Source organism: Poecilia formosa, unplaced genomic scaffold, assembly GCF_000485575.1.
Source record: "Poecilia formosa unplaced genomic scaffold, Poecilia_formosa-5.1.2 Scaffold322, whole genome shotgun sequence".
Classification (NCBI taxonomy): domain Eukaryota; kingdom Metazoa; phylum Chordata; class Actinopteri; order Cyprinodontiformes; family Poeciliidae; genus Poecilia; species Poecilia formosa.
In genome coordinates, this window is record NW_006800261.1 from 61,831 (window position 1) to 76,980 (window position 15,150).

A 15,150-nucleotide genomic window follows, 5' to 3' on the forward strand; every position below is an offset into this window, starting at 1 on the left:
CTCCTGATCTGTACCGTCAATGTGGCCCGTTGAGGGGGGCCAATATGCTGAAGTGGCCCTCGGTGAAATTGAGTTTGACACCCCTGGATTAGAGTAATGCGTTACTGACGTGTTGATGGCACAATAGTTTATGACATTCCTGCTCAAGCCTTTTACTGATCTGTCAGGTTTCTGATATGCGTCTGCCCCAATGACAGACTCGTTCCTACGCCCTTGCCTCTGGGACTGAGTTTTTTGTTTTGCTGTGGAACTCATGACAAATGTGACAAACTCCAATCTACGTTATGATATTGACCAAACAAAATGGTGCATAATTATTAAATTTTTAAAATTATTCAAGCCTTTCAATTTTTTTTTCACAAATGAAAAAATAGCTTTTCTATATAATCTAGTACTACAAACAGACTTCTAATGATGTGTTCAGGTTGAAACCAGAGCATTTTATTACATTCTCAGCTGTTCTGCAGAAGCTTTCAGGGGCACTTCAGTCAAACAGCATCATGAAGACGGAGGAACAGCAGAATAAATTCTTTGCAGAACAAATTTTCACACTTGCGGCTCCAAACATGTTTTTCGCTGGATTTCGGGGGAAGTTGCTGTTTAAATTATTGCAGACCCTGTTATAAATTCAATTAAGCTAAAACCTAATTACTAATCCTACGGGAAATTAAATATTGTAACTCAATGAATCCAAAGTTTTTCAGAGTTGTTGTAGATGCTGATGGCTGTGAGAAGGAAGGACCATGAAAAGAAAAATTGTCCTAATTTTCTTGATTCTATGAAGAATCCTTCTCTGCAAAAGATAATCGCTTTGACATGAAAAATGTCAGTTTATTAATGCTATCCTATAAAACATTTTAAAATGTTTTATTTGACATGATAAATATAAAGCATATAAAAGAATGAAGATGAAAAGATTCAAAACCAATGTAATTTATTTTATTCAATCAATTCAAAAAGCATACAGAAGAATTTTCATCAATAAACTCTTAATCACATATTGGTTCCAGGTTTCTTCTAAACATCATACAATGTAATCCTGTTACATAAAACACTCACATAAACCCAAAACTAGGAAGGTGTGCAGCTGTTTTTGACCTCCAGTCACATTTCATGCTGGGACATTTCAGTTGGCCTTTACTGTCCTGTCGATCCAGTCCACAAACTTGGAAACTCGAGCGTAGACTCCAGGTTTCATGGCGTTGGCGCATCCCAAACCCCATGATGTCACACCCTGCAGGACATACTTATTCTGTTCATGACACACCAGAGGACCTCCGCTGTCACCCTGTTGAAAAAAAAAAAAAAGCCACACACATGTTAACATTACATTTTATTTTGCTGAATTTGGAAAATTATTTAAACAGGAGCATTTTCAGGGATTTTTTTTTATTTGGCTTGAAAATGGGAGTGAAAAGCAGCTATTACAATACCGCCACCTTGTGGTTGATTTGTTAGCAGCTTGTTAAAGGGAATAAAGAGATACTTCTAAAAACAACAGCTGCAAATATTGTTTCAAAAGTATAATATTTTAGAATTGGATCATGCGACGATAACTACGATGGCAGATAAGGGACATTGTAGATGTAAAAAAGAGGAGAGAATTTCTGCCAAAATATTCTGAAATGTTTCAGATTAATCTCAGACATTTTCTAGAAAAAAATGAGCTCCAAAAGTCAGCTCAGAAAGTCAAAAATAAAGAGATTTTTTTTTCTAAAAGGTTTTTGATTAATCTCAAAATTTCTCAAGTCAAAGTTTATTTATGAAGCACATTTAGAACAACTTAAGCTGACTAAAGCACTGCACAACAATCACAACATCGTAGGTAGATAAACAATAAATACAATTAAGTTTGGTACAAAATAATAAGACAATTCTAAAATTGGCAGAAAATATGAACAACTAGTAATATGAATAAAAACAAAGATACTTAATTTAAGCTGCAGTGATTTCCAAAACATAAAAAAATATCTAAAAATGTTCTTGTTTTTTCTAGATTATTTTGGTGAAAATGTACTTCTCCTTTGTTTTATTTTTCTATCTATAATGGCCCCGTCGTAGGAAACTGACCAAAAAAGAAACCACTGCTTCAAACAAATCAAAATAGGCCCTAAAGTAATAACATTCCTGCCCTGCTTCTTAATGGGACAGTAAGTAGGTAGATAAATTAATTACACCATCTCTCCAACATTAAACAATATCATTGATCTGTACAAATTATGAATATTTAGAAAACTAATAAATGATGTTTGAACTAATTCACTTTCAGAGTTATCAATTCACTTCCAAATTTGTATCTGGTGAATTATGACATACATTTTCGTCTGTGTGATTTAAAATCAACTAGATTGTTTATTAGACAGCCCTGACCAAAGTGATCACATAAACCTGAGTGTACAGTGATGCAAGCTTTCTGCACCTGGCAGCTGTCGATTCCTCCATCAATGTTTCCGGCACACATCTCGTGGTCTCTAACTCTTCCGCTCAGGTAAGATGGCTGATTGCATTTCTTGTTCTCGATCACAGGGAATCCAGCTTCCTTCAGCACACCTTCACCTCCTGTACCTGCAACACACATTCCTGCTGTTATCCTTCCCAAAAGATTTCCCCAACAGTTTTTAAAACTGCAGTATGTAACTTTTATTTTAAAAATATATGTATTTATTTGTTGTTGTAATGGTAAAATGTGAGACAGATAATCTGTGAAAAGATCTCCTCCAATTCTTTCCTGATATGCTATTACTGTCTGAAGAAATACACCGCTCCCAGTCAAATACAACCCATCAAAGCCTGGAGGAGGGTCTTAACGTTGTCAATCAACCTCGTGAACACGTTGTTGAATGTGCCAATAGTGGAGAAACAACTCAGTGGCCATGCTATGTAGCCTTAGCATTCTCAGCAAGATCTGCTGAAAGGGAGAAACTGTAGCACTAGCAAAAAGGAGATGATTGACTGCGCTAAGACCCGCCCCCTCTCTCTGATTGGTGGTCCTAGCCAGCCCTGGGAGAAGCCAGAGGAGGTCTCAACTATATGTTTCAACAATATGTAAAAACATTATTATAAAAGCTACATACTGCAGCTTTTGAAATGTAATGTTATGTATTTTTGATACTTATCCTGATGTATTGCAAGTCTTGATTTATTGTGCTTTGTTTCCCGCTTTGAGCATTTTCTGATTTATTTTTTGGTTTTTACCCATCTGCTGAGAATGTTCTGAACATTTTGGATCTTAGTTGGCCTGCTTTTTGAAACTTAAGGCATCTTGTGACGTACCTTGCGTCTCACCCCAACCAGTGACATAACACTCTGTTCCACTGGGAACAATGTAGTCCTTTTCTGGCAGACAAACAGGAAGCACTTTGTCATTTATAACAGCTGGGCTGAAAACACAAAAGTGTGTAGTTATGGGGTTACGTAATCGACTTAACATCATGCTGCGCTGGGACACGATCATGATCAGACTTTTACCAACCTCTGCAGTTTGAGCAGAGCGATGTCCGCTCCATTAGGTCCCAGCACCAGTTTCTCCAGCTGCCGTATTTGTTTGGATGGTTCTGTAGCTGTTTCCCTGTGGATTCCCAGGACTACCTGGTAGGCTGAGGGCCGTGTGGACCTGCAACGGCAGAGCAAGTCCATGCAAATCAGCCATCCAGTGTTATTTTAATTACAGGATTTGTTATACAAGCGTACTGCTGTAAAGTTTCTGTTGTCTGACCTTTCCAGGCAGTGTGCAGCAGTGACGACCCACTGTGGGTGAATCAGAGTCCCACCACAGAAATGGATTCCTCTGCTGGTAATAGAAAAGATCATGAAATAAGTAAAGGTGTTGCAAAATTCACATTTAGCACATTTTGTACTTACATTTGGGCCTAAACTGCTTCTAAAAAAAAAGCCCAAGTGCTTGAAAAAACAGCCAGTTTTTGGCAATGAGTTAATGTTCTTGTTTCAAAAGCCTTCAGGCTGTTAAGTCACATTCGACAGGCAGTGCGCCGTTACCTAGCAACCCCAGCTGAGCCTAACCCTGTTACCTAGCAACCCAAGCATTGTTCCAGCACGTTTGGTCAGCTGGTTTAACCGTGGAGTGCGCTGTGTTTTGTGTTGATTTATCATTCAGAAACCACTTGCTGCATTCTTATTGGTTGTGCAGGAGGCTCCACTTCTGTTTTTCAAAGATGTAGGTTTACATAATTGCGCATCTGTTTGCAGCCATTTTCACATGCGAGCATAAACATTGAGATTGGGGGCAGATTTAAAGTGACAGTTCATTCTGAAAGGAGCCAAAAATAGGCAGGACTGACCAGATTAAAACCTCATTATCCAAGGGTCCATTCACACCAGCTCTGTATAGTCCACTTTAATCCAACTCCAGTTCTTTTATCTAGAAAGTCCAGTTTGTTGGGGGAGGTGTGAATGCATAACTGAACTCTGATTCTAACCAAAAAAGTGAACTCTGGTCCATCTACAAGCCCAGATCTCAGTTTGGTTGAAGTGAACTCTGGTGCGGTTCGGATGCACATGTGAAAACCAAGGAGAATGGAGTCTGATCCAAAAGCAGGAAGCAGACTATAGCACAGGGCATTCTGGGTAAATACAATCAAAACAAACATGCTAGTTCAGCGCTAGCAGGAGAAAAGACTCGTGTTTTTTTTTTCTACCAAACCCAAAAGAGAAAATCTACAGCTGCTAAAATCTGACTGCTCCATTTTTGTTTACTTTTTGTGAAGAAGGAATTTGTGCTCAGTGTCTTCTTCAGAGTTTTTGTGACATTTCCTTCAGTGACTTGGTACAGCGCCACCACAGGTGAGGAGGGGAACAGGTTTGTTAATTAGTTTGGATCATTTGACACAGTGCAGTGTGAAAGTGAACTACAGCAGCTGAAAATGTAACAAATGTTGCACCTTTGGTCCCAATCGGACTGTCAGGTGTGAAAACACCTTTAGATTGGTCTTGTGAAAAAGTGTAATGAATAATTTATTTATTTATTTTATTTATTTCTCTTTTTTACTGTTTATTCAATGTTACATGACTCTGGGTTTCTGTTTTTAATTATGTAAAGCACTTTGAAATGCCTTGCTGCTGAAATGTGCAATACAAATAAACTTTGATTTGAAAATAAATAATTTAAAGTTGAAAATCTTGTGTTTTGGTTCCATTATCATTTTTGACATTTCGTTTTTTATGCTCACCTGGTTCGGAGGCTGATTTGCCAGGGCCATGAATGAGGTTTGGCCTCGCAGCCACCAACAACACGACCAAAACAGCGCTTCGGCTTGTATACCGGCGTCCCACAGTCCATTCCAGCTACAAAGACAGTTCACAGTCCTCAAATTTTATAATGGCAGACAGAGAAAAATGCCTGCTTTTTAAAACTTCAATGATAAAGATTTAATCCATGGTTGGTTTCCAGGATTCATTTGTTGATTGCAGATTGTAGTTTAAAATTTACCTGACCTAAAGCATTTTGTCTCCATCTGAGCTGGCTCCCCTTTCTCAAATCTCCTGGATAATTTGTAAACAAGACACTCTTTCCCACCTCACTCCCTTCTGAAGACATCCATGGAGCTGAGCGCTTCCAAAGACTTGCTCTTAGATAAGACCGTCATATCAGACTGTTGCCTGGGAGACCGAGCTACATGGATCATGGTCATACACATGCATTCACATACACAACAAACAGATACACTGCGTGATTGTCGCCGCCTTTGATGGCTCCATGTCTGAGTCTTAACTTGCCATCTGTGCTATATACTTTCTGATGTTGTCATTTCTCTATGCTTTTTAGTTTATTACTTTTAGAAATCGTGTAGGACTTATTACTTTACACCAACATACATACACAGCTTCATACTTCTAATATCCAAGCAACACATAGAGAAACTCCTGTTAGTTTATTTAGCAAACCAGAACAAGAATCAAACATGGAGAACCAACATTTATCCTTATACTTTATGAATCTAGAACTCACTTTTAGTCACCAACTCATTTATTGTTCCATAACACTCCAACTTGTTTTTTAAGTGGCTAGAATCAGGACTCAAGAGGAGAATTTCATTTGGTTTGGTGTTATCTAGAAGATTTTTTGGAACATAGTGATTTAAAAAAACTGTAAAGGTTTTTCTGTTCAGTCATATACTGAGCAACCAACGCAGGTACAAATTAACATTTACACACCACAATCAGGGATCTGGCAGTAATCCCACTTCTTGTTCCCGTCAGTGGTGTAGCACCACGGTCCGTTCACATCGTTGTCTGGGTTTCTGCAGCTCTGGTCGAGATTTACAGAGACACAGTGAGTATAAACGGACAGCAACGAGGGCTCCTTTAATACACGATTATAAGATGGAATATCAGAGCCATGCAAAGAAAAATTTAAAAATACAATTAGGGGAATAAAGTAGAAAAGTTATGAGAATAAAGTTGAAATAATTTGAGAATAAAGTTGAAATAATTTGAGATTAAAGTTGTAATAATATGAGAATAAACTTGCATGAGAACAAAGACATAATATTACAAAAATTATGTCTGTATTGTTTTTTAGTTAATAAAAGAATTAAGTCATAATGATACAAAAAGAAAGTTATGGACTTACAAGAATAAAGTCAAAATAATTTTAGAAAATGTTGCAATAATATGAGGATAAAGTTGTAATAATAGAAATATGACTTTATTCTCATAATACCAGGACTTTGTTCTTGTGTTATTTCAACTTTATTTCATACAATTTTATTCTCATAATATGAGTTTATTTTTGTAATTTTATTTATTGGACAATTCAGATCATGTACAAATATTTGGACTTTTTAACATTTTCTTACATTATAAGCATGGAAAAAGAGAAATTTTAATAGATTTTATGAGTAAAAACACTAACAGGTGGTAAATAATTGTCAATAAATCTACATAGCATAAATAAAAACTCTAAAGATTCTTACATTTCCCTCCAGACCTTTATCAGGGTGGGTCCTTGGCGTGAAGCTGTTTTGGTGGTGCGGGCTCTGAGCGCTCCACGCCTGGCAAGTCACGCCCGTCAACGTTATGGAGGTCGGGCCTCTGTACGTCGCTCCATTTCCAATCTTACAGTCTGAAACAGTAGCAAAAAAAAGTCAAATTATCAAGGAGTAAAACCACAACAAGGATGGTGTATAAAGAAAAAGATGCACCTGTCTGAGCCGGAGTTGGGCTTGGTGCTCCTGTGGGTTTGGGGGAACATTTTTCGAGGTTGCAGTACTCCCAGCGGACTGCGGGGTCGGTGGTGTAGCACCACGGCGCTCGGTCTCCATCAGGGTTCCTGCACAGATTCCTCTTGAGGTCCCTGAAAGACAAAAGCTTCACGCTTTATGTCCAATGAATCGATCGAGTTCATCAACAATGTTTCACATCATAAAAACACAAAGTCATAAAAGACAGAAAGCATTGAGAAAACCAGTAGCAAACATTACAGTTTCAAATTCATCAACACACATAAAATATATTCTTCCATGTTTCATTTATTATGGTGAGTTTTTAGTTTGAATCTAAAGGAAATGTAATCAGTTAATGTTCTATTATCTGATTATCGGTTATTGTGGCAAAACTGATTACCTTACATTAAAAAAGTAAAACTTTATACATATTGGCACACCAGTTTGTAAAATAAAGTCAGAAAGTAACCTCACACAGGTTACCTCACTAAGCAGAACATTACAGTACAATAATCAGGGAGAAAGTCCCATCTAAATAATTGCTATTTGTTTAAATATTAAATCGAGTCACAACTATTAACAATTTCTACACAACAAATGCAACATAAAACATTTAAATTATGCTTTAAATAGATCAGAGTTTTAGATTTTAAATAAACACTTATTTCCAAATCATTTTTACAACAACTCAATATGTTGTTTAACATATTTCATTTTTAGTTACGGTAAAAGGTAAACAAAAATATAAAGGCATATTTACTATTCATTTACTTACAAATTTAATATTAAACATAATATTTTTGTGGCCTGTAAGTCATTTCAACTTTTTGAAACGTTGCACTTTGGTGATTGAGGATAATTTGGACTATTATTTTTTATTGTGTAGCAACAGTACAAAAAGGTTTGACATTATTATTTTGAGTAAAGTATTATTTCTTATGTGCATATTTGACTTAAATGTTTCAGTGTGAGATTATGCTACTGTATTTTAAAGGTTTTTCAGACTTCTGTTGAGTGGAGGCAGTTAATCTAAAAAATGTAAATCAATATATTTAATAAAATGCATGTATTATTTACCATCACTGCTCGGTTAATACTCACGCTGAGGGGAAACTCTCTGGAGTTTTGTTGTGTCTTTGAGGCGTCTGTGAACTCCACCACTGGCATTTTTTCCCGCTGATCGTCTGTGACGTTATTCCCCGGTAGCTGCTGCCGTTCCCGTTGTAACAGTCTTCGTCTTCTTCAGGGGGAACCACGCCTTCAGCTGCACGGAGAAACCACTTTTTCACAATATTTGGCCTTACTTTTCTTTATCCAACTCTAAATGTTTCCTGTGTTCAGCTGCAGAAGTGGATTTTAATCCTAGGAGTTAAATTTAAGTGAGAAATGTTTTGTTTTTTGTTGTACCCGGATCTGGAGCGTCTCCACAGCGAGGCACGCTGCAGTACTCCCAGCGAGTTTCAGAGTCGGTGGTGTAGCACCAGGGCCTCCTTTCGTTGTCAGGATTACGACAGTGATTATTGTTTAAACCTCTGAAAAAGAAGAACGCAGACAAATCAATTATTAATGTTTTTAGGGCTTTTAATGGCGTGAGCTACTGAAGCTGGGAATGGACATTTTCCACATATCGATTATCCGATTATTTTTCCGAAATATTGAGGCAACATGCCAACGGTTTTCTCGAGCTAAACAGTTTTCGTGAGATGGCGAGTTAATTTCTCAAAGGTTTTCTCGAGATATTTGGAGGCATTTGAAGGATGTAATCAGGTTCAACACACCAATCATCTTGTGATCTCAAATAAACTTTGTTTTCTCGAGAAAATCGTCTCTACATGCAGAAAATGTCTGCTCTCTGCTTCCGTCATGAGCGTTAATAAATCCCACTAATATTTCTAAGCCGATTCACATCGTTGTATTTAAGAAGCGTTTTGTTCTCACTCACTTGCAGGGGTAGTTTTCAGGTGTGCGGTTGTGTTTATGGGGCGTCTGGGCCGCCCAGCTCTGGCAGGTTTTACCCGTCTCCGTGACGGCGATCGTTCCTCGGTACGCTTGACCCTCGCCGGTGATGCAGGTCGTCTCCGGGACGATGGTGGGAGGCTCCGATGCTGAAACAAGAAACCAGCAGAGCTCAGGGACAAGTAATGGAAAACGGCTTTCTAAGATGCTCAGAACACCTGGAGTTTTTCTACAAACTATTATGTATAATTTTAAATACTTTATGGGACAGACCAATGAAAGTAGAGTTAGTGAAGTGGAAGGAAATATGCAACATGGTTTTTATTTATGGATACATTGCATTTGTTCAGTGGAGTAAAAGGGCCAGACTAAGAAAAAAATATTAGGGCTAAGAATTAAAAATTACTTGTAAATTATTTTGAAAGCCATGCATCATTTTCCTTTCTGCTTTGTTTAAAATCTCCCACATAAACTTCCAACAATGTGAAAAAGTATAAGGCTAGTGTTTTCTCACGGTAAAGTATAAGAAATAAAGATTGTGTTCTGAAATTGATAAAATAGTTGAGTTTCACAGGATGCACAGGATTGGGAAGAGTCGGAGCAAATAAAGAGAAATGTTTGGACTCACTGCAGCGAGGAATGGAGCAGAAATCCCAGCGTTTGGACGGGCTGGTGGTGAAGCACCACGGCCGCGGATCTCCATCTGGGTTTCTGCAGTAGTTCTCCTCCAGGAACTTCTCTGGAAGACTACAACAAGATTTATTTTATTCCCTAAATCACACGTATTTGAGACTAAAATTAAACATGGTCAGTTTGGTCTTACGTTGAAGGGTTGTAGCCGTGATTTTGAGGTGTCTGGGAGTCCCAGCGCTGGCAGGTGAAGCCATTTTCAGTGGTGGAGGTTTTTCCTCTGTAGTCCTCACCGTTGCAGACGATGCAGTCCTCTGCAAACCAGTCAGAAGGTTGACATTTTTTAACCCAGTCAAATATTCTCCCCTATTCTCCCTTGTGATGTTTTCATTCCACCTCAACTTTAGAAATGCTCTTGCTTAACTTTGAAGTCGCTGTTCATGCTAATTAGATTCTGACATGTTTAGCCTGAGTTTCTTCTCACACACAACAGTAACAGTCATTCAAAAGGTATGAAAAACTGTTCATGTGGTAAAATAACCAGATGGAGTTACAGGTCTGACACCCACTGAAGAAGTTAGGAGTGTTATGAAACAAAAACATCAAAAGAGAGACTCTAAATTGCAATAATGGTGAAAACTTTGATTTCTAATATTTTTCTCAGATTTCTGCCTTCAAATATTTAAAGAAATGCGTTCTTTCCCAGTAATGTAAAGAATTTCTAGCTGTTACCTTAAAACTGTGCAAATTGGAAAATAAATTTGCTTTGTGGAAATGTGATAAGAAAAAAAAACATGGTTTTCACTAAAAGAAAAAAAAGGTTTTGTGCTAGGATGAAGTGTTTATCAGCTTCATTGAAATTGGTTTATTTAAAAAAACGTTTTTCTCATCACTGGATGTTGCTACACAAACCACGAAGAAGAAAATGACAGGAAGTAGTTAGAAGATCGTGTCACGGTTTTCTTAATGACATCGCGTGAGGGTATTATTCACGTCATTTTAAATTGCATTTCTTATTTAATGGAAACACCAGAATTGCAAAATTATGTTTTTTTGACATCAGCGAAATGCTAACTGAGTTTCCAGTGACAATAAAGTCGCACAATTTGGAACGCACTTATTTTGAAAAAACTCTTGTTTTCCTGTAAAATTTTGCCGAATTTTAACAAACCTGCAATGGAAACACTTTTTTTGCACCACAAGTCACATGATCAACAACTGATGTTACTGGAACAAACCATGAAGAAGAAGACGACAGGAAGTAGTCAGAGGATCATGGCTCTGTATGTTTTTAATGACCCCATCACATGGACAAACTTATTAGCATGGGATTTTCAACTGTATTTCTTATTTGTGTGTTTTCAACATTGGCGGTGTTGTTGCCACTAGCCACAGCCACTTCCCCTATTCTCCTAGACCAGTGGTTCTTAACCCAGGTGGTTCTTAACCTGGGTGGTTCTTAACCCAGGTGGTTCTTAACCTGGGTGGTTCTTAACCTGGGTTCAATCGAACCCAGGTTAAGAACCACTGTCCTAGACTGACTCGTCATTCAACGGGTCCAGATAATCCCTAAACCTGCCGACTTTTACCCTAAATCAAGGTTTCTGGTATGATCTGTGTTGACTCCTCTAGCCTCTAACTGAAATTGTGTTTTTTCAACATTAGCAGAATATAGCAAAGTTTTGCACACAAAACTCTGTGTGTAATAAAACACAGAGGCCTCACATATGATAAGGAGTCTTTGCTCTATTGTTTTTTTTTTTTATTTTTTACTTTAAGCCTACCGGTGCAGCTGGGGACATTGCAATGTTCCCAGCGGACTTCTGGATCAGTGGTGTAACACCAGGGACCTTGGTTATCCGAATCAGGATTTCTGCAGAAGTTTGAGTCCAGGTCACTCAGGGGATGAGTTTGTGGTGAGTAACTTCAGGAGATACAAAAAAGGAACCGTTAGAAAAAAAGATATAAAATGATCAAATACTGTAAGTGGAATAAATCTGGAGTCTGTGAATAGATACTTGGGTCTGTGTGGAAATTTTGCATCCCATCTCTGACACAGCTTTCCTGTTTTTGTTCTGTCTTTGGTTCCTCTGTAATCTGCTCCGTTTCCACTGATGCACTCCAGGAGGTATTCTAGACAAAACAAAGTAGTTTTCCAGAGTGAATCATGCAACTGGCACCAAACAGAACCACGCAACTGGCACCAAACAGAATCACGCAACTGGTACCAAACAGTGATGTTTGAGTCCACAAATCAAGAGCAAAGTGTTTCGCTTGTCATTGATCGCTGCCGTTTGCAGACGTGGCTCAAACGTCACTGCTGTTGCACCACAGAGCAAACATTAACACACGACAAGTGTAATAAGTGGGAAACATTTTTAGTAAAGCAAAAAGCAACTTACTCTTTTTTTCATACAAAGCGCAGCTCTGTCTGCGCAAAACAAGCTCCGTCTTTGAATTTGCTGCTGCTGTCCAACACTCCTGATCCTTCTCCACATAAACAAAAGCTCTGGAAGACAAAGACGCATCAAACTTTAAATTTACTGCAGAGACTGGAGAAGATGGGAGTTTTTAGGGGACGATTTACTTGCACGTGAAGGACGTTTCAGCTTCACATTTGGCTGCACATTCGGTTACGTTGTTTACCATGTACTGTCTCTTGTTCAGAGAGAGAACCCACGCGCCTTCGGTTTTGGAGTAACCGTCTACTTCTGTTCCACCAACTGGAAGAAAAAATAAAAATGTTATACATTAATGAAAGACGATGATCTTATCCGTCAACTTTTGTTAAACAGAAGTACATATTTTCAGGTAGAAGATTTAAAAAACTGCTGAGTTTGTGTTTGTTGGACGCATTATCTGCTTTTACTCTTCGTTTTTTACTTCCTTTGAAGTTAATGAACCGAAAAGTAGTAATGACAGCATAAATGACACAAAAGTGCTTATTTATTCCTATACTCTGCATATTTAATGCAATATATGCTACTTACATTAAAAATGACCTAAAATAACAACAGAACTGTTTGCTGGACACCAAAGAGTCTTTCATTCTATGATACATAAAAAAAAGAAATATTCTAGCTAAACTGGGATGTTTGAGACAATTCATGAACTGTTTTATCTAAATTTGTTTGCAGGTCCATGACCTAGTGGACCCTCGTTATGTAAGAAAATGTGATGGCAAGTTTAGTCATACAAAGGTTTCTAAATGTTCAGGGTTTCATTCAACACACTTTAAATTCCTAACAAATGTTCTAATTTTTATAACCACTCAGACATTTCCTAACACTTCTAAAATGAAAATGTAAAGATGTTTTCTGAATCACATTTCTCCAGAATCTTACAGATTTTTGTCTGTCTCTTTTTTTGTCACACTTAAACTTTTCAGCTCTGCATATAAAGTTGAATGTTTTGAATAATCAGTGAACAAAATGTCCGACTCCAGGTTACAAAACTAATTTTTAACTCACAAATTATGCAATAAATAACAGAACTTTCATAATAACAGGTGCAAAACATTTAAAACAACAGTTTGATTTTCTTCATGCTTCTCTCATAAGATACATTTCTGCTTTCCTGCTAGCATGCTAGCCAAGACTGCTAGCTAAAAAAAAAAGATAATAATAACAATAATAGATTTAGTATTTTAATAAAACTGGATTAGATTCACTTAACTAATCACATTTATCCAAATTACATTAAGGTTTTCATTCACTGTCATCTCTTTTTTTGTTATTTGTTTAAGCTAGTAGCATTTAGCTACACTGACCAGTTAGCGTCATAGAACTCACTGTTAATCATTTTTAAATTATCTGTTAACTGCATAAAAATAATCTGATTTCAGGTATGGTGAGCCATCAACTCTTCTCTTTTGTTTCACATATCATGAAAAAAAAAACATCTAGTCCTTTCAAAACGTCTTGAATTTTTTCTGCAAGATGGGCAGAAGATTAGTTTTAATTTAAAAAGATAGTTTCTGAGACTTAAGTTGTCTAACTACACTTGTTACTCTAATGTTCATTGGTTTAAGATGCCCAATGTTTAATTATTTCACCAAAAAAAATGGTGTAACAAAAAAAAAATGCAGCCTAAAAGTTGTGTTGTTCTGAAACATGGAAGATTTAATACAAATTAAAGTCATTATTTTCTTTCTAACAAAAGTTGAGTTGTACGAAACTCTAAAGTGGGTTTTTATACAAAAGAAAAAGCTACATACAACATGATTCTCTATTTTCTGCTTGAGTAATCCGATCAAATGTCTCCTCTTTGACTTATTTGAAAGCGAATCAGCGATTTAAAATCCTCCTGCAAAGGCTCTGAGAAAAAAAAAGATTGCACAGAGGCTTTATACACTTCATACTTTCTGAGTACTGAAGGGACAAGGACAGAAAGATACACAGGACTGGAACAAAACAGCTGCAAGCTGCAATAAATACATAAGAATGTGACCATTTTATTTGAATTTTTATTTGATTTAGCAGGTTAGATGTCAGATTCGATGAATGGAATACATCCAGTGAAAAGCACTTTGCTTAAAGGAGAACTTGGTAACTTCATGTCATAGCGGTAGCTTTATACATCACATTTTTAATCATTTAAACAAAAAAAATACAAACCAGAAATATTTGATCCAGTCCTGTTTGTGTGAAATCGTGTTTAAACCATCTTATTAAGCCTTGGTTCAAGGAATCAACATTTTTGTTTCTTACCAGAGCAGATGAAGGCTCCAAACAGAAGAGCTGCCTTGTATAAGTCCATGTTGAGGATTCAGACTAGCAGCTCATCATCCGCCCCTTCTGATGTATATTTACGGTGTCGCTCAGCTGGGAGGATAAATAAGACGTCTCAGTTATTCGTCAATCATTGACGAGGACAGCAAAGAGCAAAGGGTCAGAATCCTTGTTTATGGTAGATTTTTGGACCAGATCAGCAGTCCAGCACCCCATTGTCAAAGTATTTCATTCACCAAGAGTCACTTTCTGTGTTCTGGTAAAGAAGGAGCACAGTCGGTCTGAAACAACCCAATCTGTTGTTTTAAACCCACCATGTTAGGTTTTAAAAATCTGACTCCTGGACTTTGATTCTGTTTGATTTAATCTGCAAATTCTGGTCTGATTTTACTTTTAAGCACAGATAAAACAACAAATACTTGCTGTTATTTGTTTCCTTCTTTGATTACTCTGGTATTCTTCTTATTTTTTGGTGAATATATGAATTTGACTCGATCACTAATGCCTGTTTTTGAATGTTCAGAGGACAAAACTGCAGATTTGCTGATGTGAACCAGATGAAACAGGATCAATATCAACTGTTAATCTTCAGCTAAGAGAGATCAGTGTCCTTCTCTGCAAACAAGTCATTTCAAAACAACCTACTTTCCGCA

General features: G+C 37.3%; 1 protein-coding gene across 1 annotated transcript in view; it reads right to left on the reverse strand.

Annotated features, from left to right (window-relative positions):
• plg (plasminogen) overlaps positions 1-14,616 on the reverse strand; it is a 35,643-nt gene extending 21,027 nt beyond the window's left edge. The window contains exons 1-19 of the mRNA XM_016661301.1: positions 14,477-14,616; positions 12,355-12,490; positions 12,170-12,276; positions 11,786-11,900; positions 11,552-11,691; positions 9,961-10,081; positions 9,766-9,884; positions 9,124-9,286; positions 8,589-8,713; positions 8,283-8,445; positions 7,161-7,312; positions 6,933-7,081; positions 6,172-6,265; positions 5,187-5,301; positions 3,716-3,790; positions 3,473-3,613; positions 3,274-3,380; positions 2,420-2,565; positions 1,136-1,288 (exon numbers count right to left, since the gene is read on the reverse strand). Coding sequence (XP_016516787.1) covers positions 1,136-1,288; positions 2,420-2,565; positions 3,274-3,380; positions 3,473-3,613; positions 3,716-3,790; positions 5,187-5,301; positions 6,172-6,265; positions 6,933-7,081; positions 7,161-7,312; positions 8,283-8,445; positions 8,589-8,713; positions 9,124-9,286; positions 9,766-9,884; positions 9,961-10,081; positions 11,552-11,691; positions 11,786-11,900; positions 12,170-12,276; positions 12,355-12,490; positions 14,477-14,525 — 2,370 coding nt within the window. The 5' untranslated portion in view covers positions 14,526-14,616. The remainder of the gene's footprint in view (positions 1-1,135; positions 1,289-2,419; positions 2,566-3,273; positions 3,381-3,472; positions 3,614-3,715; positions 3,791-5,186; positions 5,302-6,171; positions 6,266-6,932; positions 7,082-7,160; positions 7,313-8,282; positions 8,446-8,588; positions 8,714-9,123; positions 9,287-9,765; positions 9,885-9,960; positions 10,082-11,551; positions 11,692-11,785; positions 11,901-12,169; positions 12,277-12,354; positions 12,491-14,476) is intronic.
• Between the last annotated feature and the right edge of the window lie 534 nt (positions 14,617-15,150).